This window comes from Oncorhynchus masou, chromosome 6 (genome assembly GCF_036934945.1).
Source record: "Oncorhynchus masou masou isolate Uvic2021 chromosome 6, UVic_Omas_1.1, whole genome shotgun sequence".
NCBI lineage: Eukaryota > Metazoa > Chordata > Actinopteri > Salmoniformes > Salmonidae > Oncorhynchus > Oncorhynchus masou.
Genome location: NC_088217.1, coordinates 3,334,492 through 3,358,514, shown reverse-complemented (window position 1 = coordinate 3,358,514; position 24,023 = coordinate 3,334,492). Strand labels below are relative to the sequence as shown.

General features: G+C 45.6%; 1 protein-coding gene and 1 long non-coding RNA gene across 2 annotated transcripts in view; one reads left to right on the top strand and one right to left on the bottom strand.

Moving 5' to 3' along the window:
* Nucleotides 1-10,990, top strand: part of dennd6aa (DENN/MADD domain containing 6Aa) — a 58,752-nt gene extending 47,762 nt beyond the window's left edge. The window contains exons 16-18 of the mRNA XM_064967394.1: nt 511-613; nt 2,265-2,339; nt 5,940-10,990. Of these exons, the coding sequence (XP_064823466.1) occupies nt 511-613; nt 2,265-2,339; nt 5,940-6,071 (310 nt within the window). The 3' untranslated portion in view covers nt 6,072-10,990. The remainder of the gene's footprint in view (nt 1-510; nt 614-2,264; nt 2,340-5,939) is intronic.
* Nucleotides 10,991-18,003: 7,013 nt separating this feature from the next.
* Nucleotides 18,004-19,014, bottom strand: LOC135540977 (uncharacterized). Its single transcript, XR_010455888.1, has 2 exons — nt 18,898-19,014; nt 18,004-18,687 (listed from the first exon to the last, which is right to left on the bottom strand). It is a non-coding gene; the product is annotated as an uncharacterized LOC135540977 (long non-coding RNA).
* Between the last annotated feature and the right edge of the window lie 5,009 nt (nt 19,015-24,023).

The window sequence follows — 24,023 nt, the reverse complement described above, 5'->3', positions numbered from 1 at the left end:
CTTGTACAGGACATCTAACAGTTATTAATGATGTTAGGTACAGGGGGAGTTTTGCTAAAATCGCTTTCCTTATAAACGAAACGAGAGAGTAGTGCATTGATCCTTGACACTAAAGAGAGGGCCAGCCTACTTTCTGGTGTAGAATGCAGTGATGTGTATTGAACCTATCACCCGTAATAAAGCGTAGTGTGAAAAACTGTCCAATGACTTTAATACAGTGGCAGCTGCACTCAAGTAGACTGCATTGCCACAGTCAAAAGCTGAGATGACTGGATGATTCGTTTTCTGCTCCTATAAGAGAAGCCCAATATTTTTTTTATATATGTGTGTTCTTAATCTTAACTCAACAAGCTTTTTTTGGGGGGGGGGGCTTTATTTTCGGTCTGTTTACCAGGAAACATGAGTCTGTGTATTTCCTGTTTTGCAGACTTGATTGTGACATGGTCTATGCATCCTAAAAGCTTGTTGGTGTGTTTTTGATTCATCTTGGTGTGTCTATTTCCTATCCAGACAGTTCCTGAGGTGTCCTAACTTTGACGGCTGGTTCAGGAATCGCAGGAGAGAGATGATGAAGAAACTAGAGGCCCTTCATCTAGAGGCTGTCTGTGAGGAGGTGAGTAATGAAGAAACTAGAGGCCCTTCACCGAGAGGCTGTCTGTGAGGTGTATTTGTTTTGGATCCCCATTAGTTTCTGCCAAGACAGCAGCTACTCTTCCTGCGGTTTATTATGGATCCTCAATAGTTCCTGCCAAGGCAGCAGCTACTCTTCCTGGGGTTTATTATGGATCCCCATTAGTTCCTGCCAAGGCAGCAGCTACTCTTCCTGGGGTCCGGCTAAATTAAGGCAGTTACACGTTTTAAAAACATTTACAATACGTTCATAACAGATTTCACAACATATATTGTGTGTGCCCTCAGGCCTCTACTACATCTACAACGCAATCCATGTGTATTGTGGGTGTGTCTGTGCCTGTGTTTGTGTTGCTTCACAGTCCCTGCTTTTCTATAGGTTTTATTTATCTGTTTTTTAATCTAATTTTACTGCTAATATGAGTTACCTGATGTGGAATAGAGTTCCATGTAGTCATGGCTCAATGTAGTACTGTGTGTCTACCCTGAAACTAACTGCAACTCTTTGTTGCTGTCATTTCAGTCGCTGACGCGTAAAGTGTTGAGTCATCAGCACACATGGACACACTGGCTTTACTCAAAGCCAGTGGCATGTCGTTAGTAAAGATTTAAACAAGTAAGGGGCCTAGACAGTTTCCCTGGGGAATTTCCTGATTCTACCTGGATTTTGTTGGAGAGGCTTCCATGTTCTGTTAGACAGGTAACCCTTTATTTTGAGAGGCTTCCATTCTAGAACACCCTCTGTGTTCTGTTAGACAGGTAACCCTTTATTTTGAGAGGCTTCCATTCTAGAACACCCTCTATGTTCTGTTAGACAGGTAACCCTTTATTTTGAGAGGCTTCCATTCTAGAACACCCTCTGTGTTCTGTTAGACTGGTAACCCTTTATTTTGAGAGGCTTCCATTCTAGAACACCCTCTGTGTTCTGTTAGACTGGTAACCCTTTATTTTGAGAGGGTTCCATTCTAGAACACCCTCTGTGTTTTCCAAAGGTTTACCAAGTGTCGTTAACAGGCCTATTTGGTCAGCTATTTGAGCCAGTAAAGGGGGCTTTACTATTCTTAGGTAGCGGAATGACTACCTTCCCTCCAGGCCTGAGGGAACACACTCTCTGGTAGGATGAAATTGACAATATGGCAAATAGTAGTAGCACTATTATCCTCAGTCATTTTCCATCCAAGTTGTCAGACCCCGGTGGTTTGTCATTGTTGATGGGACGACGACAATTTTTTTCACCTCTTCCACACGGACTTTACGGAATTCAAAATGACAATTCTTGTCTTTCATAATCTGGTCAGATATACTTGGATGTGTAGTGTCAGCGTTTATTGCGGTCATGTCAAGTTTGCTAATCTTGCCAATAAAAAAATCATTAAAGTAGTTGGCAATATCAGTGGGTCTGATTCAATGAGGGATGGAGCTGATTTAGCCTTTTTGCTCAAAATTTATTTTAAGGTGCTCCAAAGATTTTTACTACAATTCTTTATATCATTTATCTTTGTTTCATAGTGTAGTTTCTTTTTATTCAGTTTAGTCACATGATTTCTCAATTTGCAGTATGTTTGCCAATCCGTTGTTCAGTCAGATCATGCTCGAAGCCTATTCACCCCTCTCTATTTCTATTCTTCATGTAGGATCTGCAGGTGCGTGTCCAGCAACACACTGAGGTGGAGACTGTGGACCTCGTTCTCAAACTCAAAGACAAACTGGTCAGTATGAGGTTGTTTCATGGTAACAGATTGACGCGGCGTTCTCCAGATTGACGCGGCGTTCTCCAGATTGACGCGGCGTTCTACTCATTAGTGATAGAACACATAACAGTAGGGTTCCTGTACATGGCCAAAAGTATGTGGACAACTTCTCGTCAAACATCTCATTCCGTAATCATGGATATTAATATGGAGTTTGTCCCCCCCTTTGCTGCTATAACATCCTCCACTCTTCTGGGAAGGCTTTCCTCTAGATGTAGGAACATTGCTGCTATAACAGCCTCCACTCTTCTGGGAAGGCTTTCCTCTAGATCATGGGTGTCAAACTCTGGCCCGTGGGCCAAATTTGGCCCGCGGGGTAATTATATTTGGCCCGCGAGACAATACCAAATTACTACTAGAGCTGGCCCGCCGGTATTATACAGCGCATTCACCACTAATACTACGAATCCCATAATGCTCTGCTGTTTTCGCGCGCCAATCAGGACAGGACCCAGAAACGCTCTCTCCTCTGTGACAGTAGTCATAGCAACATAGACGCTACAACTGTCAGCGAGCTAACCCTTTCCAAAAATGGCGAAAAGAAAGGCAGAAAACAGGAGCTTTCTGGACAAGTGGGAGGCAGAATATCTGTTTACATATGTAAAAGACAAACCTGTTTGTCTTGTTTGTGGAGTCAACGTGGCTGTAAGTAAGGAGTACAACATTAGACGACACTATGAAACGAAACACCATGACAAATACAAGGACCTGGACATGACTCAAAGGAGCCAGAAAGTAGAGGAGATGAAAAGAAGCTTGGTTTCACAACAGAATATGTTTAAAAAAGCCACATCACAAAGCGAGGCTGCTCTAAAGGCTAGTTATATAGTGGCAGCAGAGATTGCAAAATCAGCCCGGCCCTTTAATGAGGGAGAGTTCATGAAAAAGTGCATGATGAAGGTTTGTGACCTCGTATGCCCAGAGAAAAAACAAGCATTTTCAAACGTGAGCCTGAGCAGGAACACAGTAGCTGATCGCACATGTGATCTTGCCACCAATCTGTATGACCAGCTGATGGAAAAGGGAAAAGATTTTGTTGTGTTCTCCCTCGCTGTGGATGAGAGCTGCGACGCATCTGATACTGCTCAGCTGTCAGTCTTCATCCGTGGAGTGGACTCAAATCTGTGTGTTACGGAGGAGCTATTAGGATTCAAATCAATGCATGGCACAACCACAGGAAAGGAAATCTTTGAGGAGGTTTCCAAATGTGTAACTGAAATAAAGCTGCCGTGGGATAAACTCGTTGGATTAACGACAGATGGTGCGCCAGCGATGTGCGGTAAAAAGAGTGGACTTGTGGGCATGGTTTGGGAGAAGATGCGGGAAGAGAACTGTGCAGGTGAGCTAACTGTTTACCACTGCATCATACATCAGGAAGCACTGTGTGCCAAAGCCCTAAAGATGGAACATGTTATGACCACAGTAACACAGGTAGTTAACTTTATAAGAGCCAAAGGTCTAAATCACCGCCAGTTTAAATCTTTTCTGGAGGAGTGTGGTTCGGAATACGCAGACGTGCCGTATCACACAGAGGTGAGATGGCTAAGCAGAGGAAAAGTACTGAACAGATGTTTCGAGCTGCGTGAGGAAATATGTCAATTCCTGGAAACCAAAGGGAAGGATACAGCAGAGCTCCGGGAGCAAAAGTTCCTGTGTGAGCTGGCCTTTCTCTGTGACATCTCGAGCCATCTCGATGCGCTGAACCTGCAGCTTCAGGGGCGGGGGCGCATCATCACAGACATGTACGCTGCAGTGAGGGCCTTCAAAACTAAACTGTGCCTGTGGGAGAATCAGATGCTGCAAGGAAACCCTTGCCATTTTCCCTGCTGCCAATCCATAAAAGCGCAGATCTCTACCGCCGTGTTCCCATGCGCACAGTTTGCTGAAAAACTCAGTGTTCTCGCCGCTGAGTTTAGCCGGCGATTTGCCGACTTCGATGCCCAGAAATGCAAGTTTGAACTGCTTAGTAATCCCTTCGCAGTTGATGTGGAAAATGCACCAACCAACATCCAAATGGAGCTGATTGAACTCCAGTGCAACGACACGCTGAAGTCAAAGTATGATGCTGTGGGCGCCGCATTGTTTCCACGGTTCATCCCTGACACAATGCCTCAGCTCCGCACCCAAGCTGCTCAGATGCTCTCCATGTTCGGCAGCACTTATCTATGCGAGCAACTTTTCTCCTCGATGAAGATGACCAAAACAACTCACAGGAGACGTCTGACTGATGAACATCTTCGCTCGATACTGAGGATTTCTTCAGCTCAGAGCTTGAGCCCAGACATTGATGAACTAGCATCCAAGAAGAGATGCCAGGTATCTGGCTTGGGCACATCAGATTAGACCAGTGTGCAATTATTAACGTTTTCTTTATGCACTTTTTCTTGCTACAAGGCATGGGCTTGAATGGTTGATTGATTTATTATCATTTTATTTGTAAAATTATTAGCCAGTGGAAAAAGTTTATTTTGGTATTTAAATCAGAAGGCTGCAAATAGACAAGAGGCATACAATTTTTATTTAAATTTTATTTATTTAATAAATGAATGCCATTGATGTGTTTTTTCATTTGAAATTCGATTTTGCATGTCTCCACTATTAAATTATATATTGTATGGTAATAAGCGATGCTTGTTCCATATTCAATGTTAAAGCAAAACTTGTTTGGGTCCACATTAAAAGGTTAATTTGTTGGCCCGTGACTTTGTTCAGGTTTTACAATTTGGCCCACTGGGTATTTGAGTTTGACACCCCTGCTCTAGATGTAGGAACATTGCTGCTATAACAGCCTCCACTCTTCTGGGAAGAAGAGTTTACAACTTTACAGTTGTCACTATGCATTGGGGCAGGTAGCGTTCTGGCATCCGCCAAACCCAGATTTGTCCGTCAGATGGGAAGTGTGATTCATCACTCCAGAGAACGTGTTTCCACTGCGCCGGAGTCCAATGGCGGCGAGCTTTACACCACTCCAGCCGACGCTTGGTGATCTTAAGCTTGTGTGCGGCTGCTCGGCCATGGAAACCAATTTCATGAAGATCCCGACGAACAGTTCTTGTGCTGCTGTTGCTTCCAGAGGCAGTTTGGAACTCGGTAGTGAGTGTTGCAACGGAGGACAGACTTCAGCACTCGGCGGTCCAGTTCTGTGAGCTTGTGTGGCCTGCCACTTCGTTGCTGAGCCTTTGTTGCTCCTATACGTTTCCACTTCACAATAACAGCACTTACAGTTGACCGGGGGGGCAGCTCTTGCAGGGCAGAAATTTAACGAACTGACTTGATGGAAAGGTAGCAAACTGTGATGGTGAAATGTTGAAAGTCACTGAGCTCTTCAGTAAGGCCATTCTACTGCCAATGTTTGTCTATGGAGGTTACATGGCTGTGTACTCGATTTTTATACACCTGTCAGCTGAAATAGCCGAATCCACTAATTTGAAGGGGTGTCCACATACTTGTCGGCCACTTGTATGTTCAGCTAAATGAACTTGATTTATGATAGTTAACACAAAATAGTTTAAATAACTTGAACGTGCTTTGTTGACCTACTCTTCCTGTATGTTCTAGACTCAGGCAGAGAGAGAGCAGCTTCCTCTGAGGCCGGGGACGTTGACTAAACTACAAGCCCACATCGACTCTGTCATCCTGTCTTTACCTGATGATCTACAGGGAATCCTGCACAAGCCCTCCACACCCTGACCTCTGACCCTGACTTCTGACCCCTGACCACTAATCATTGACCTATAACCCCTGGGGGAGGAGGAAGCGAGGCCCAAGGAAGGACTGCTCCAGTCTCATCATTGAACTGTGGATTTTTAAGACTTTTGTATTTTTTTTTTTTTTAAGTGCACTTCACCCTTTAATATCTGTGTGACTGAGCCACCTCCAACCTCTCTCCACCTTCATGTGCAATGCTGGCATTGTCCCCAAACAATCCACTGATTATTGATTATGCAACCAGTCAGAAATAAGAAGACAAGCCAATTCGTGGTTTATTCCTCAGAGATATAATGTCTGTGCTGTAGTGAATCATGTGTCTGTGACACATGTCCATAAAGGTTGGCAGATTTTCTAAAACAGTTTAATCTGTGTCCGGAAAACCAACCCTTTAGTCTACACTTTAAAAAAAAAAAAACAGCCTTGTTTGGATTCTATGCTGCGCTGATAACTTAACACTGCAGTTACAATAAACTATAGACAGATTGTGATATACAGTTTAATTGTCAACAATAGTCGTACGTTATGAAAGGTTGCTGTGCTGTTGTATAAATGTTGAAGACATGAAGAGCTGTATTGTATAGCGTCACTATACACTTATTGGACAAAACATTAGGAACACCGTCCTAATATTGAGTTGCACCCCCTTCTGCCCTCAGAACAGCCTCAATTCGTCGGGGCGTGGACTCTACAAGGTGTAAAGCGTTCCACAGGGATGCTGGTCTATGTTGGCTCCAATGCTTCCCCACAGTTGTCAAGTTGGCTGGATGTCCTTTGGGTGGTGAACCATTCTTGATACACGTGTGGAAAAACCCAGCAGCGTTGCAGTTCTTGACACAAACCAAAGGCACTTAAATCGGTCTTGTCCATTCATAGTGGTTGAGGAGGAGACATCGGGGTGGATCTTCATGAGGCACAAAACAGATCAAAACAAGGAACCTAAAGCTAGTGCAATAACAAATGGTTTGTGTTTCAAAACGTTTTGTTACGTTGTGCCTTAATGAATAGCACCCTTGTTGGAGGTTGATCTCTGTGTGTGTGTGTGTGTGTGTGGGAATAGAATAGCAGAGTGCTGTTGCTATTTTAGACCAATAGGAAGGAACTTGTATATAATTTGTACTGATTACTAGAAGAAGGTAAGGAAAAAGACCTTCACTAAACCCTCGTCCTCATATCGCAGTACTACTTCTGCTCCAAATGTGTATTCTGCATAGGGAGTAGGGTGCCATTTGGGATGCATTCATTCTACATGTTAAAATGGGCAACCGGGTAACTGACGAAAACTAACTGGCTGACACATTGCCTTGTCATATTGATTTGGACCTGATTTTTGTGAGGTTTTACCACATTATTCATCTGTGTAGACCCACAACAACCCCTTCTACCACCATTATTCATCTGTGTAGGCCCACCACAACCCCCTGTACCACATTATTCATCTGTGTAGGCCCACCACAACCCCTTCTACCACCATTATTCATCTGTGTAGGCCCACGACAACCCCTTCTACCACCATTATTCATCTGTGTAGGCCCACCACAACCCCCTGTACCACATTATTCATCTGTGTAGGCCCACGACAACCCCTTCTACCACCATTATTCATCTGTGTAGGCCCACCACAACCCCCTGTACCACATTATTCATCTGTGTAGGCCCACCACAACCCCTTCTACCACCATTATTCATCTGTGTAGGCCCACCACAACCCCTTCTACCACCATTATTCATCTGTGTAGGCCCACCACAACCCCCTGTACCACATTATTCATCTGTGTAGGCCCACCACAACCCCTTCTACCACCATTATTCATCTGTGTAGGCCCACCACAACCCCCTGTACCACATTATTCATCTGTGTAGGCCCACCACAACCCCTTCTACCACCATTATTCATCTGTGTAGGCCCACCACAACCCCTTCTACCACCATTATTCATCTGTGTAGGCCCACCACAACCCCCTGTACCACATTATTCATCTGTGTAGGCCCACCACAACCCCTTCTACCACCATTATTCATCTGTGTAGGCCCACCACAACCCCTTCTACCACCATTATTCATCTGTGTAGGCCCACCACAACCCCCTGTACCACATTATTCATCTGTGTAGGCCCACCACAACCCCTGTACCACATTATTCATCTGTGTAGGCCCACCACAACCCCTTCTACCACATTATTCATCTGTGTAGGCCCACCACAACCCCCTGTACCACATTATTCATCTGTGTAGGCCCACGACAACCCCTTCTACCACCATTATTCATCTGTGTAGGCCCACCACAACCCCCTGTACCACATTATTCATCTGTGTAGGCCCACGACAACCCCTTCTACCACCATTATTCATCTGTGTAGGCCCACCACAACCCCCTGTACCACATTATTCATCTGTGTAGGCCCACCACAACCCCTTCTACCACCATTATTCATCTGTGTAGGCCCACCACAACCCCTTCTACCACATTATTCATCTGTGTAGGCCCACCACAACCCCCTGTACCACATTATTCATCTGTGTAGGCCCACGACAACCCCTTCTACCACCATTATTCATCTGTGTAGGCCCACCACAACCCCCTGTACCACATTATTCATCTGTGTAGGCCCACCACAACCCCTTCTACCACCATTATTCATCTGTGTAGGCCCACCACAACCCCCTGTACCACATTATTCATCTGTGTAGGCCCACCACAACCCCTTCTACCACCATTATTCATCTGTGTAGGCCCACCACAACCCCTTCTACCACCATTATTCATCTGTGTAGGCCCACCACAACCCCCTGTACCACATTATTCATCTGTGTAGGCCCACCACAACCCCTTCTACCACCATTATTCATCTGTGTAGGCCCACCACAACCCCCTGTACCACATTATTCATCTGTGTAGGCCCACCACAACCCCCTGTACCACATTATTCATCTGTGTAGGCCCACCACAACCCCTTCTACCACCATTATTCATCTGTGTAGGCCCACCACAACCCCTTCTACCACCATTATTCATCTGTGTAGGCCCACAACAACCCCTTCTACCACCATTATTCATCTGTGTAGGCCCACCACAACCCCTTCTACCACCATTATTCATCTGTGTAGGCCCACCACAACCCCTTCTACCACCATTATTCATCTGTGTAGGCCCACCACAACCCATTCTACCACCATTATTCATCTGTGTAGGCCCACCACAACCCCTTCTACCACCATTATTCATCTGTGTAGGCCCACCACAACCCCTTCTACCACCATTATTCATCTGTGTAGGCCCACCACAACCCCTTCTACCACCATTATTCATCTGTGTAGGCCCACCACAACCCCTTCTACCACCATTATTCATCTGTGTAGGCCCACCACAACCCATATGAACAGTCCTTGTACACCAGGGCTTTCTAGCGGCTAGCTAAACCAGAGTTGGGGTTTCCTACCGGTCCACTGCCACTGTCTGGATTTCATTTGGCACCCAGCCACTGTCTCTGTCCTCAGTGTCATTGATTTGGTTCACACCAACTGTATTGTCCGAAACACATTTTGCTGATCATAATGGATGTTGATAGCCTGGGTACAGGCCTGTTTAGCTATCATTCTACTCCTTGTCTTTGGCATATGACACGGAGGAGTGGAATGTTGGCTAAACAGACTGGTCCCCAGGCTAGGATGTTGATACGGTTTAGCCTTCCAGACCCTAACTGTTTGTATTCATGCTGTTTTTATGCTTTGAGTAGAAGTTTTGTTTGGAGTGCATTACGTGTATGGTGTGCTCAACCATCATATGTTAAGGGTAGAGATCATTCTTCCTCTGGACTGTTAAACATATCTACATGTATGCTGAACAACATTACTGCAGAGGAGGTTTTTGCTAACACAGATTTTGCTGTCAGACTTTGGACTACCTATGAGGTTTTTACGTCTTACATTTTGAAAACCGATATTTGATTTTTTGAGTATTTTGATGTTACAGAATACATTTATTTTTCTTGATCAGCTTTTATCATAGGGTGTGCCTTAAGGGATGATGGTTAGGAAAAACAGAACCAAAGATGGACTGTTTTTAGGTTAAATATCGAACTGTGACTGTGGAGTAGGCTAATAACTTCTGATATCTACAGTAGTGGCTCACTCACTCAGTAACCTGTCATATTCTGATCTGCTTCAAACACCACCATTCCGTTGGAACCCATCAGAATTCCGTTGGAACCCATCAGAATTCCGTTGGAACCCGTCAGAATTCTGTTGGAACCCATCAGAATTCCGTTGGAACTGTTGGAACCCATCAGAATTCCGTTGGAACCCATCAGAATTCCGTTGGAACCCATCAGAATTCCGTTGGAACTGTCTGTCCTCTGAGGGAATATTTCAGTTAGATTAATATTGGTTGGTACACACCTGTGATGGGTTTCCATATTTTGAAAATACTTATTTTAACAAGATAATTTTGTATAAAGGGCTATTCTCATATTCCATTTAATCTAAAAAGTGAAGTTTTGTACATATGTTGAAATACCCAGCCATCACCATTGATGATGATATTCATTATATTACAACCATTATTTTACTAAATATAGATATTACTGACATGGAATACTATACATTTGTAATATCTTTCAGTGGGCTGGTTAGATGTTAAAGAACTCGAATAAGGATGATAACATAATATACTGCATCATATTGCTTTGAGGAACTCAGTGTTTTTACATTTGCAATGTTTGATCGTTTTTTGTATTGAAGCCTTAATACAATAACTACTGAGGAACCACTATTGATGCCTTTTTAATAGAAGTACTGAGGAACCACTAATGCTAACAGACAATGGCTTTCAGTGAGCGCAAGTATTTTAATGTGAATAAACGGGCCTCTCGGATCTCACTAATAAATGGTTCTGTATTTTCTTTTTATCCCAGTTTGTTTTGTTAATAAGGGAGCATTGTAAAATGCATACAGTATAAACACACACTTATCTTCACACAGCATTTAGAGTACCAGTGTAGGAAATAGAATCTGATTGGTCCACGAGGCTGCGATCTCCCTCTATAAGAGCGTTTTATAACATCGTCTTTCACGACTCCCAACAGCGCTGAAAGTGAGGTGGAGGAAATGGGTCGAGAGATATCGCTGCAGTCACTAGCGCCTTGTACCAGCGGGTGGCGCCTGACAGTTGACACCTAAGTAGCCTTGGCTTGTGTGCGGCGGAATGGCTCATGGAAGCCGCTCTCCTGTTCGTGTGTAGCGTGAGGCAGCTCGATGTACAGGTACACCCCTAGGACAGGATGCTCGTCTATCGCAGGGCCTTACCCTCCAATCTATCTCAATGTCAAGTGCCAAGCTGAGACACATTGATCCTGTTTACAGTCTTCTGTATGGGGATGGAACTCCCAACCTGCAAATCTAAAGGTGGACACTCTCTAAGCACAAGGCCACTGAGTTGGTCACCTATTTAGCTTCTACTCGAGAGGATATGAGCAGCACAGTGCACGCGGGGCAGAAACATCGGGGCGTGCCGCAGCCTGTTTACCCCTTGGAGGAAGAGCGAGATTGGCTGCTGAAGATGTTGACTTTTTGCTCATTTTGTTTTTTTTTGAAAAGGCTAAAATAAATACATATTTATTTATTTTGGAACTATAGAGAACCACAGTATGAGTCACAATACCCATAAAACTTAGCGGTCAAACAGGGAAATGGTTCCAATTTCAAATTTCAAAAATAACTCCCAACCTGCCAATCTACAGGTGGACACTCTCTAAGCACAAGGCCACTGAGACGATATAAGCAGCACAGTGTTTCCCATAGGGGATTTTAGAAACACTTAAAATAAGGGCTGTGTTTTGTGTAGACTTATCATGGCTTTAAAATCTTCTGATAAACTATGTCAATTAGCCTGAGTCAATTGGAAGTGTACCTGTGGATGTATTTCAAGGCCTACCTTCAATCTCAGTACCTCTTTGCTTGATATCATGGGAAAATCTAAAGAAATCAGCCAAGACCTCAGAATATGGATGCCAATAGTGTGCAAAGCTGTCATCAAGGCAAAGGGTGGCTAATTTGAAGAATCTCAAATATGAAATATATTTCATTAACAATTCTTTTACTACATGATTCCATATGTGTTATTGAATAGTTTGTCTTCCCCATTATTCTACAATGTAGAAAATAGTCAAAATAAGGAAAAACCCTTGAACCCGTGGCCAGTTTTATTGCTTCTTTAATCAGAACAGTTTTCAGCTGTGCTAACATAGTTGCAAAAGGGTTTTCTAATGATCAATTACCCTTTTAAAATGATAAACTTGGATTAGCTAACACAACGTGGCATTGGAACACAGGAGTGACAGTTGCTGATAATGGGCCTCTGTACGACTATGTAGATTGTCCAGCTACAACAGTCATTTACAACATTAACAATGTCTACACTGTATTTCTGATCAATTTGATGTTATTTTAATGGACAAAAATGTGCATTTCTTTCAAAAACAAGAATTTCTAAGTGACCCCAAATTTTTGAACCGTAGTAAAAAAAAAAATGTCCTCACTGTCAACTGCATTTTATTTTCAGCAAACTGAACATGTGTAAATATTCGTATGAACATAAGATTCAACAACTGAGACATAAACTGAACAGGTTCCACAGACATGTGACTAACCTAAATGGAATAATGTGTCCCTGAACAAAGGAGGGGGGGGGTCAAAATCAAGAGTAACAGTCCGTATCTGGTGTGGCCACCAGCTGCATTAATTACTCACCAGATTTGCCAATTCTTGCTGTGAGATGTTACCCCACTCTTCCACCAAGGCACCTGCAAGTTCCTGGACATTTCTTGGGGGAATGACCCTAGACCTCACCCTCCGATCCAACAGGTCCCAGGTGTGCTCAACGGGATTGAGATCCGGGGTCTTCGCTGGCCATGGCAGAACACTGACATTCCTGTCTTGCAGGAAATAATGCACAGAATGAGCAGTATGGCTGGTGGCATTGTCATGCTGGAGGGTCATGTCAGGATGAGCCTGCAGGAAGGGTACCACATGAGGGAGGAGAATGTCTTCCCTGTAACGCACAGCGTTGAGATTCACTGCAATGACAACAAGCTCAGTCCGATGATGCTGTGACACACCGCCCCAGACCATGACGTACCCTCCACCTCAAATCGATCCCGCTCCAGAGTACAGGCCTCCTACCATCACCCCTGGTGGGACAAAACCTTGACTCGTCATAGAAGAGCACTTTTTGCCAGTCCTGTCTGGTCCAGCGACGGTGGGTTTGAGCCCATAGATGACGTTGTTGCCAGTGATGTCTGGTGAGGACCTGCCTTACAACAGGCCTACAAGCCTCTCTCAGCCTATTGCGGACAGTCTGAGCACTGATGGAGGGATTGAGCATTCCTGGTGTAACTTGGGCTGTTGTTGTTGCCATCCTGTACTTGTCCCGCAGGTGTGATGTTTGGATGTACCGATCCTGTGCAGGTGTTGTTACACGTGGTCTGCCACTGCGAGGACAATCAGCTGTCCGTCCCATCTCCCTGTAGCGCTGTCTTAGGCGTCTCACAGTATGGACATCGCAATTTATTGCCCTGGCCACATCTGCAGGCCTCCTTGCAGCATGTCTAAGGCACGTTCACGCAGAGGAGCAGGGACCCTGGGCATCTTTCTTTTGGTGTTTTTCAGAGTCAGTAGAAAGGCCTCTTTAGTGTCCTAAGTTTTCATAACTGTGACGTTAATTGCCTACCATCTGTAAGCTGTTATTGTCTTAATGACCTTTCCACAGGTGCATGTTCGTTAATTGTTTATGGTTCATTGAACAAGCATGAGAAACAGTGTTTAAACCCTTTACAATGAAGATCTGTGAAGTTATTTGGATTTTTACAAATTATCTTTGAAAGACAGGGTCCCGAAAAACAAACGTTTATTTTTTTTTCTGAGTTTATATTTACACACACACACACACACACACACACACACACACACACACACACACACACACACACACACACACACACACACACACCTAGTCCTAACCCCAGGAACATAGAGATGCAGTATATAACCCTAACAGCCTTAACTATGGGACCAATATTCAATTCATTAGATATACACTGAAATTCCCATTTTCCTCCTTTCAAAGCTCGTCTGTGTTCCAACTAAAGATCTGTGTGATTTGCATCTGTAAGGCTACTGTTCTACTCCGACCTATTGGACAGAAACGGTCATGTGACATGGTCATCCAGGGCCTTTGTGGTGGACAGAAGCGATCCTTGAGAGGATACAAAGGAACATAATATGGTGCGTCATCTGTCCTTAGCTACTGTATACACACACACACACACACACACACACACACACACACACACACAGCCGTTCGTCTGCACTCACATCGGCCACCAACATGAGAGCAGCCTAGTGATTAGAGCGTTGGACTAGTAACCGGAAGGTTGCAAGTTCAAACCCCCGAGCTGACAAGGTACAAATCTGTCGTTCTGTCCCCTGAACTGGCAGTTAACCCACTGTTCCTAGGCCGTCATTGAAGATAAGAATTTGTTCTTAACTGACTTGCCTAGTCAAATAAAATATAATAAATAAAATAAATGTATTTTTTAAAGTACTGTAAGTGTTTGTTAATGATCCCCACACAGATCCAGGAGGATCAGCTGAGAGAAGTAGCTCTGCTGGTCCTCGCCAATAAACATGACCTACCCAACGCCATGTCTGTCAGTAACGTCACAGATAAACTGGGACTGGGGGGGACGCTTCTGCTCAGGACCCCTGTTAAGTATGACTGGGAAATTGTTGGATGGGAAGTCCGTGCTTAGCTTGAATGACGCCAAACTCAAAAGTCCTCCCCCTACTAGAGGAGGCTTGCGTTTTATAGCAGATGGATCTGGGAAACTCACTCCACGGCCTACGCTGCGGAATAGCTAGCTTTAAAAAGTGACGTTACTCTAAGACGCTTCAGGAGGGCGGTCATGTTGCGAGGCAGAGTGCAGGGTCGGATTCAGGTCGGATAGACTAGCTGAACGATTCAAGGGAGGAGACTGGACCGGATGAAGCTGAGTGTGGTAGATGAAGGTTTCAAGGAGACATCATCGCCAGGCCATGGTAATTAGGCTGCTGTGGTGATTTTCTAAAATGTATTTTACCTTTATTTAACTAGGCAAGTGAGTTAATGTAACGGGTGTGAAATAGCTAGCTAGTTAGCGGTGGTGCGCACGAAATAGCGTTTCAATCGGTGACGTCACTTGCTCTGAGACCTTGAAGTAGTGGTTCCCCTTGCTCTGCAAGGGCCACGGCTTTTGGGAGCGATGGGTAACGATGCTTCGTGGGTGACTGTTGTTGATGTGTGCAGAGGCTCCCTGGTTCACGCGAGGGGATGGTCTAAAGTTATACTGTTACATTACGAACAAATTCTTACTCTCTCTCTGACCAGCTCTTCAATAGAGGAGGAAGGACTGTCTCTCTGACCAGCTCTTCAATAGAGGAGGAAGGACTGTCTCTCTGACCAGCTCTTCAATCGAGGAGGAAGGACTGTCTCTCTGACCAGCTCTTCAATCGAGGAGGAAGGACTGTCTCTCTGACCAGCTCTTCAATCGAGGAGGAAGGACTGTCTCTCTGACCAGCTCTTCAATAGAGGAGGAAGGACTGTCTCTCTGACCAGCTCTTCAATAGAGGAGGAAGGACTGTCTCTCTGACCAGCTCTTCAATAGAGGAGGAAGGACTGTCTCTCTGACCAGCTCTTCAATAGAGGAGGAAGGACTGTCTCTCTGACCAGCTCTTCAATAGAGGAGGAAGGACTGTCTCTCTGACCAGCTCTTCAATAGAGGAGGAAGGACTGTCTCTCTGACCAGCTCTTCAATAGAGGAGGAAGGACTGTCTCTCTGACCAGCTCTTCAATCGAGGAGGAAGGACTGTCTCTCTGACCAGCTCTTCAATCGAGGAGGAAGGACTGTCTCTCTGACCAGCTCTTCAATCGAGGAGGAAGGACTGTCTCTCTGACCAGCTCTTCAATAGAGGAGGAAGGACTGTCTCTCTGACCAGCTCTTCAATAGAGGAGGAAGGACTGTCTCTCTGACCAGCTCTTCAATAGAGGAGGAAGGACTGTCTCTCTGACCAGCTCTTCAATAGAGGAGGAAGGACTGTCTCTCTGACCAGCTCTTCAATAGAGGAGGAAGGACTGTCTCTATGACCAGCTCTTCAATAGAGGAGGAAGGACTGTCTCTCTGACCAGCCCTTCAATAGAGGAGGAAGGACTGTCTCTCTGACCAGCTCTTCAATAGAGGTGGAAGGACTGTCTCTCTGACCAGCTCTTCAATAGAGGAGGAAGGACTGTCTCTCTGACCAGCTCTTCAATAGAGGAGGAAGGACTGTCTCTCTGACCAGCTCTTCAATCGAGGAGGAAGGACTGTCTCTCTGACCAGCTCTTCAATAGAGGAGGAAGGACTGTCTCTCTGACCAGCTCTTCAATCGAGGAGGAAGGACTGTCTCTCTGACCAGCTCTTCAATAGAGGAGGAAGGACTGTCTCTCTGACCAGCTCTTCAATAGAGGTGGAAGGACTGTCTCTCTGACCAGCTCTTCAATAGAGGAGGAAGGACTGTCTCTCTGACCAGCTCTTCAATCGAGGAGGAAGGACTGTCTCTCTGACCAGCTCTTCAATAGAGGAGGAAGGACTGTCTCTCTGACCAGCTCTTCAATAGAGGAGGAAGGACTGTCTCTCTGACCAGCTCTTCAATAGAGGAGGAAGGACTGTCTCTCTGACCAGCTCTTCAATCGAGGAGGAAGGACTGTCTCTCTGACCAGCTCTTCAATAGAGGAGGAAGGACTGTCTCTCTGACCAGCTCTTCAATCGAGGAGGAAGGACTGTCTCTCTGACCAGCTCTTCAATAGAGGAGGAAGGACTGTCTCTCTGACCAGCTCTTCAATAGAGGTGGAAGGACTGTCTCTCTGACCAGCTCTTCAATAGAGGAGGAAGGACTGTCTCTCTGACCAGCTCTTCAATCGAGGAGGAAGGACTGTCTCTCTGACCAGCTCTTCAATAGAGGAGGAAGGACTGTCTCTCTGACCAGCTCTTCAATAGAGGAGGAAGGACTGTCTCTCTGACCAGCTCTTCAATAGAGGAGGAAGGACTGTCTCTCTGACCAGCTCTTCAATAGAGGAGGAAGGACTGTCTCTCTGACCAGCTCTTCAAGAAATACTGTAACCAGTTGAGCTTCCTGCTTATGGATGAAAAGAAGGCTAGGTTTACTCTGATGCACCATTGAGCAACTTCCTTTGGAAATATTTGAAGTTTTCTTAACTTGGTCTACTATATATTAGTCTGTTTCCTTAACTTGGTCTACTATATATTAGTCTGTTTTCTTAACTTGGTCTACTAGATATTAGTCTGTTTCCTTAACTTGGTCTACTATATATTACTCTACTGTTTTCTTAACTTGGTCTACTAGATATTAGTCTGTTTCCTTAACTTGGTCTACTATATATTACTCTACTGTTTTCTTAACTTGGTCTATTATATATTAGTCTGTTTTCTTAACTTGGTCTATTATATATTAGTGTGTTTTCTTAACTTGGTCTACTATATATTACTCTGTTTTCTTAACTTGGTCTACTATATATTAGTCTGTTTCCTTAACTTGGTCTACTAGATATTAGTCTGTTTTCTATAGCATGTTTTTTCCAGAACCCACCAGAGAAGTGCCTTGCTGAGCTGTCCCATCTGTTTCATGGTATGTTATATTACATGCATAATATTTGTATTTTAGTGCCCTCTGTGTTACACTGTGATAGAATCCGTTTTACCACTGAATGAATGTAAGCCAATAAAGCACAAATGTGTAAATGTATCTGCAGTGCGTTTTCTTGGTGGGTAAAAACACGATCACAGTGCAGACGAAAGTGTAACTCAATTCAGAAGCAACAAAACAATTGTTTCCAACACTGATGGGTTTGTGTGATGGAGAGCAAGACTCATCTTTATTCAATTCAATTACAACTGAAGAATCAAAGGGCATTAAGGTCCTATCTGTATGATAAACAGCAGGCATACGTGGATCCACATGTTGGTTGAAGGATATAATGAAGAACAAACCCTTTCATTACACAGCAAACTGTTAATAAACTGATCCTCCACATCCCATTGATTATGGATTTGACTAGATTAATGTCTCTCAATCACTGGATAAGAATTCAGAAAGCATCTCGGCAGTAGGACTACAGATCCAGGATCAGCTCCCCCTGTCCATACAGTATATAATCAGAATGCTCTACAAAAGGGAAAACCGAGATCAGCGGTCCTACTCTGAGACTCTTTATGACCTGATCCTAGGTCAGCGGTCCTACTCTGAGACTCTTTATGACCTGATCCTAGATCAGCAGTCCTACTCTGAGACTCTTTATGACCTGATCCTAGATCAGCAGTCCTACTCTGAGACTCTTTATGACCTGATCCTAGATCAGCCGTCCTACTCTGAGACTCTTTATGACCTGATCCTAGGTCAGCAGTCCTACTCTGAGACTCTTTATGACCTGATCCTAGATCAGCAGTCCTACTCTGAGACTCTTTATGACCTGATCCTAGATCAGCCGTCCTACTCTGAGACTCTTTATGACCTGATCCGAGATCAGCGGTCCTACTCTGAGACTCTTTATGACCTGATCCTAGATCAGCAGTCCTACTCTGAGACTCTTTATGACCTGATCCTAGATCAGCAGTCCTACTCTGAGACTCTTTATGACCTGATCCTAGATCAGCAGTCCTACTCTGAGACTCTTTATGACCTGATCCTAGATCAGCAGTCCTACTCTGAGACTCTTTATGACCTGATCCTAGGTCAGCAGTCCTACTCTGAGACTCTTTATGACCTGATCCTAGGTCAGCAGTCCTACTCTGAGACTCTTTATGACCTGATCCTAGGTCAGCAGTCCTACTCTGAGACTCTTTATGACCTGATCCGAGATCAGCGGTCCTACTCTGAGACTCTTTATGACCTGATCCTAGGTCAGCGGTCCTACTCTGAGACTCTTTATGACCTGATCCTAGATCAGCAGTCCTACTCTGAGACTCTTTATGACCTGATCCTAGATCAGCAGTCCTACTCTGAGACTCTTTATGACCTGATCCTAGATCAGCCGTCCTACTCTGAGACTCTTTATGACCTGATCCTAGGTCAGCAGTCCTACTCTGAGACTCTTTATGACCTGATCCTAGATCAGCAGTCCTACTCTGAGACTCTTTATGACCTGATCCTAGATCAGCCGTCCTACTCTGAGACTCTTTATGACCTGATCCGAGATCAGCGGTCCTACTCTGAGACTCTTTATGACCTGATCCTAGATCAGCAGTCCTACTCTGAGACTCTTTATGACCTGATCCTAGATCAGCAGTCCTACTCTGAGACTCTTTATGACCTGATCCTAGATCAGCAGTCCTACTCTGAGACTCTTTATGACCTGATCCTAGATCAGCAGTCCTACTCTGAGACTCTTTATGACCTGATCCTAGGTCAGCAGTCCTACTCTGAGACTCTTTATGACCTGATCCTAGGTCAGCAGTCCTACTCTGAGACTCTTTATGACCTGATCCTAGGTCAGCAGTCCTACTCTGAGACTCTTTATGACCTGATCCTAGGTCAGCAGTCCTACTCTGAGACTCTTTATGACCTGATCCTAGATCAGCGGTCCTACTCTGAGACTCTTTATGACCTGATCCTAGATCAGCAGTCCTACTCTGAGACTATGACCTGATCCTAGGTCAGCAGTCCTACTCTGAGACTATGACCTGATCCTAGATCAGCAGTCCTACTCTGAGACTCTTTATGACCTGATCCGAGATCAGCCGTCCTACTCTGAGACTCTTTAAGACCTGATCCTAGATCAGCAGTCCTACTCTGAGACTCTTTATGACCTGATCCTAGATCAGCAGTCCTACTCTGAGACTCTTTATGACCTGATCCTAGATCAGCAGTCCTACTCTGAGACTCTTTATGACCTGATCCTAGATCAGCAGTCCTACTCTGAGACTCTTTATGACCTGATCCTAGATCAGCAGTCCTACTCTGAGACTCTTTATGACCTGATCCTAGATCAGCAGTCCTACTCTGAGACACTTTATGACCTGATCCTAGGTCAGCAGTCCTACTCTGAGACTCTTTATGACCTGATCCTAGATCAGCAGTCCTACTCTGAGACTCTTTATGACCTGATCCTAGGTCAGCAGTCCTACTCTGAGACTCTTTATGACCTGATCCTAGGTCAGCAGTCCTACTCCATGAAGCTTTATGGATATGGGCCCTGGTCTCAGGGAGGCTGCTCACTGCTATTTCAGTTCCCAGACTGATCATTTTTATTTAAACAAGAGAAGTACTAGTTGGTCAGAACCCTGAAACACACTGTAAGGGCCCCGGGAACAGACACACTGTAGGGGCCCTGGTACAGAGACAGACATGGTTTAGACACACTGTAGGGGCCCTGGTACAGAGACACACTGTAGGGGCCCTGGTACAGAGACACACTGTAGGGGCCCTGGTAGAGACACACTGTAGGGGCCCTGGTACAGAGACAGACATGGTACAGAGACACACTGTAGGGGCCCTGGTACAGAGACACACTGTAGGGGCCCTGGTACAGAGACAGACATGGTACAGAGACAGACATGGTACAGAGACACACTGTAGGGGCCCTGGTACAGAGACAGACATGGTTTACCACCATTATTCATCTGTGTAGGCCCACCACAACCCCTTCTACCACCATTATTCATCTGTGTAGGCCCACCACAACTCCTTCTACCACCATTATTCATCTGTGTAGGCCCACCACAACCCCTTCTACCACCATTATTCATCTGTGTAGGCCCACCACAACCCCTTCTACCACCATTATTCATCTGTGTAGGCCAACCACAACCCCCTGTACCACATTATTCATCTGTGTAGGCCCACCACAACCCCTTCTACCACCATTATTCATCTGTGTAGGCCCACCACAACCCCTTCTACCACCATTATTCATCTGTGTAGGCCCACCACAACCCCTTCTACCACCATTATTCATCTGTGTAGGCCCACCACAACCCCCTGTACCACATTATTCATCTGTGTAGGCCCACCACAACCCCTTCTACCACCATTATTCATCTGTGTAGGCCCACCACAACCCCTTCTACCACATTATTCATCTGTGTAGGCCGACGACAACCCCTTCTACCACCATTATTCATCTGTGTAGGCCCACCACAACCCCTTCTACCACCATTATTCATCTGTGTAGGCCCACCACAACCCCTTCTACCACCATTATTCATCTGTGTAGACCCACCACAACCCCTTCTACCACATTATTCATCTGTGTAGGCCCACGACAACCCCCTGTACCACCATTATTCATCTGTGTAGACCCACCACAACCCCTTCTACCACCATTATTCATCTGTGTAGGCCCACGACAACCCCCTGTACCACATTATTCATCTGTGTAGGCCCACGACAACCCCCTGTACCACCATTATTCATCTGTGTAGACCCACCACAACCCCTTCTACCACATTATTCATCTGTGTAGGCCCACGACAACCCCCTGTACCACCATTATTCATCTGTGTAGGCCCACCACAACCCCCTGTACCACATTATTCATCTGTGTAGGCCCACCACAACCCCCTGTACCACATTATTCATCTGTGTAGGCCCACCACAACCCCTTCTACCACCATTATTCATCTGTGTAGGCCCACCACAACCCCTTCTACCACCATTATTCATCTGTGTAGGCCCACCACAACCCCCTGTACCACATTCATCTGTGTGGGCCCACCACAACCCCTTCTACCACCATTATTCATCTGTGTAGGCCCACCACAACCCCCTGTACCACATTATTCATCTGTGTAGGCCCACCACAACCCCTTCTACCACCATTATTCATCTGTGTAGGCCCACCACAACCCCTTCTACCACCATTATTCATCTGTGTAGGCCCACCACAACCCCCTGTACCACATTCATCTGTGTAGGCCCACCACAACCCCCTGTACCACATTCATCTGTGTAGGCCCACCACAACCCCTTCTACCACCATTATTCATCTGTGTAGGCCCACCACAACTCCTTCTACCACCATTATTCATCTGTGTAGGCCCACCACAACCCCTTCTACCACCATTATTCATCTGTGTAGGCCCACCACAACTCCTTCTACCACCATTATTCATCTGTGTAGGCCCACCACAACCCCCTGTACCACATTCATCTGTGTAGGCCCACCACAACCCCTTCTACCACCATTATTCATCTGTGTAGGCCCACCACAACCCCTTCTACCACCATTATTCATCTGTGTAGGCCCACCACAACCCCCTGTACCACATTATTCATCTGTGTAGGCCCACCACAACCCCCTGTACCACCATTATTCATCTGTGTAGGCCCACCACAACCCCCTGTACCACATTATTCATCTGTGTAGGCCCACCACAACCCCTTCTACCACCATTATTCATCTGTGTAGGCCCACCACAACTCCTTCTACCACCATTATTCATCTGTGTAGGCCCACCACAACCCCTTCTACCACCATTATTCATCTGTGTAGGCCCACGACAACCCCTTCTACCACCATTATTCATCTGTGTAGGCCCACGACAACCCCTTCTACCACCATTATTCATCTGTGTAGGCCCACCACAACCCCTTCTACCACATTATTCATCTGTGTAGGCCCACCACAACCCCTTCTACCACATTATTGATCTGTGTAGGCCCACCACAACCCCTTCTACCACCATTATTCATCTGTGTAGGCCCACCACAACCCCTTCTACCACCATTATTCATCTGTGTAGGCCCACCACAACCCCTTCTACCACCATTATTCATCTGTGTAGGCCCACCACAACCCCTTCTACCACCATTATTCATCTGTGTAGGCCCACCACAACCCCTTCTACCACCATTATTCATCTGTGTAGGCCCACCACAACCCCTTCTACCACCATTATTCATCTGTGTAGGCCCACCACAACCCCTTCTACCACCATTATTCATCTGTGTAGGCCCACCACAACCCCTTCTACCACCATTATTCATCTGTGTAGGCCCACCACAACCCCTTCTACCACCATTATTCATCTGTGTAGGCCCACCACAACCCCTTCTACCACCATTATTCATCTGTGTAGGCCCACCACAACCCCTTCTACCACCATTATTCATCTGTGTAGGCCCACCACAACCCCTTCTACCACCATTATTCATCTGTGTGGGCCCACGACAACCCCTTCTACCACCATTATTCATCTGTGTGGGCCCACCACAACCCCTTCTACCACCATTATTCATCTGTGTAGGCCCACCACAACCCCTTCTACCACCATTATTCATCTGTGTGGGCCCACCACAACTCCTTCTACCACATTATTCATCTGTGTAGGCCCACCACAACCCCTTCTACCACATTATTCATCTGTGTAGGCCCACCACAACCCCTTCTACCACCATTATTCATCTGTGTAGGCCCACCACAACCCCTTCTACCACCATTATTCATCTGTGTAGGCCCACCACAACCCCTTCTACCACCATTATTCATCTGTGTAGGCCCACCACAACCCCTTCTACCACCATTATTCATCTGTGTAGGCCCACCACAACCCCTTCTACCACCATTATTCATCTGTGTAGGCCCACCACAACCCATATGAACAGTCCTTGTACACCAGGGCTTTCTAGCGGCTAGCTAAACCAGAGTTGGGGTTTCCTACCGGTCCACTGCCACTGTCTGGATTTCATTTGGCACCCAGCCACTGTCTCTGTCCTCAGTGTCATTGATTTGGTTCACACCAACTGTATTGTCCGAAACACATTTTGCTGATCATAATGGATGTTGATAGCCTGGGTACAGGCCTGTTTAGCTATCATTCTACTCCTTGTCTTTGGCATATGACACGGAGG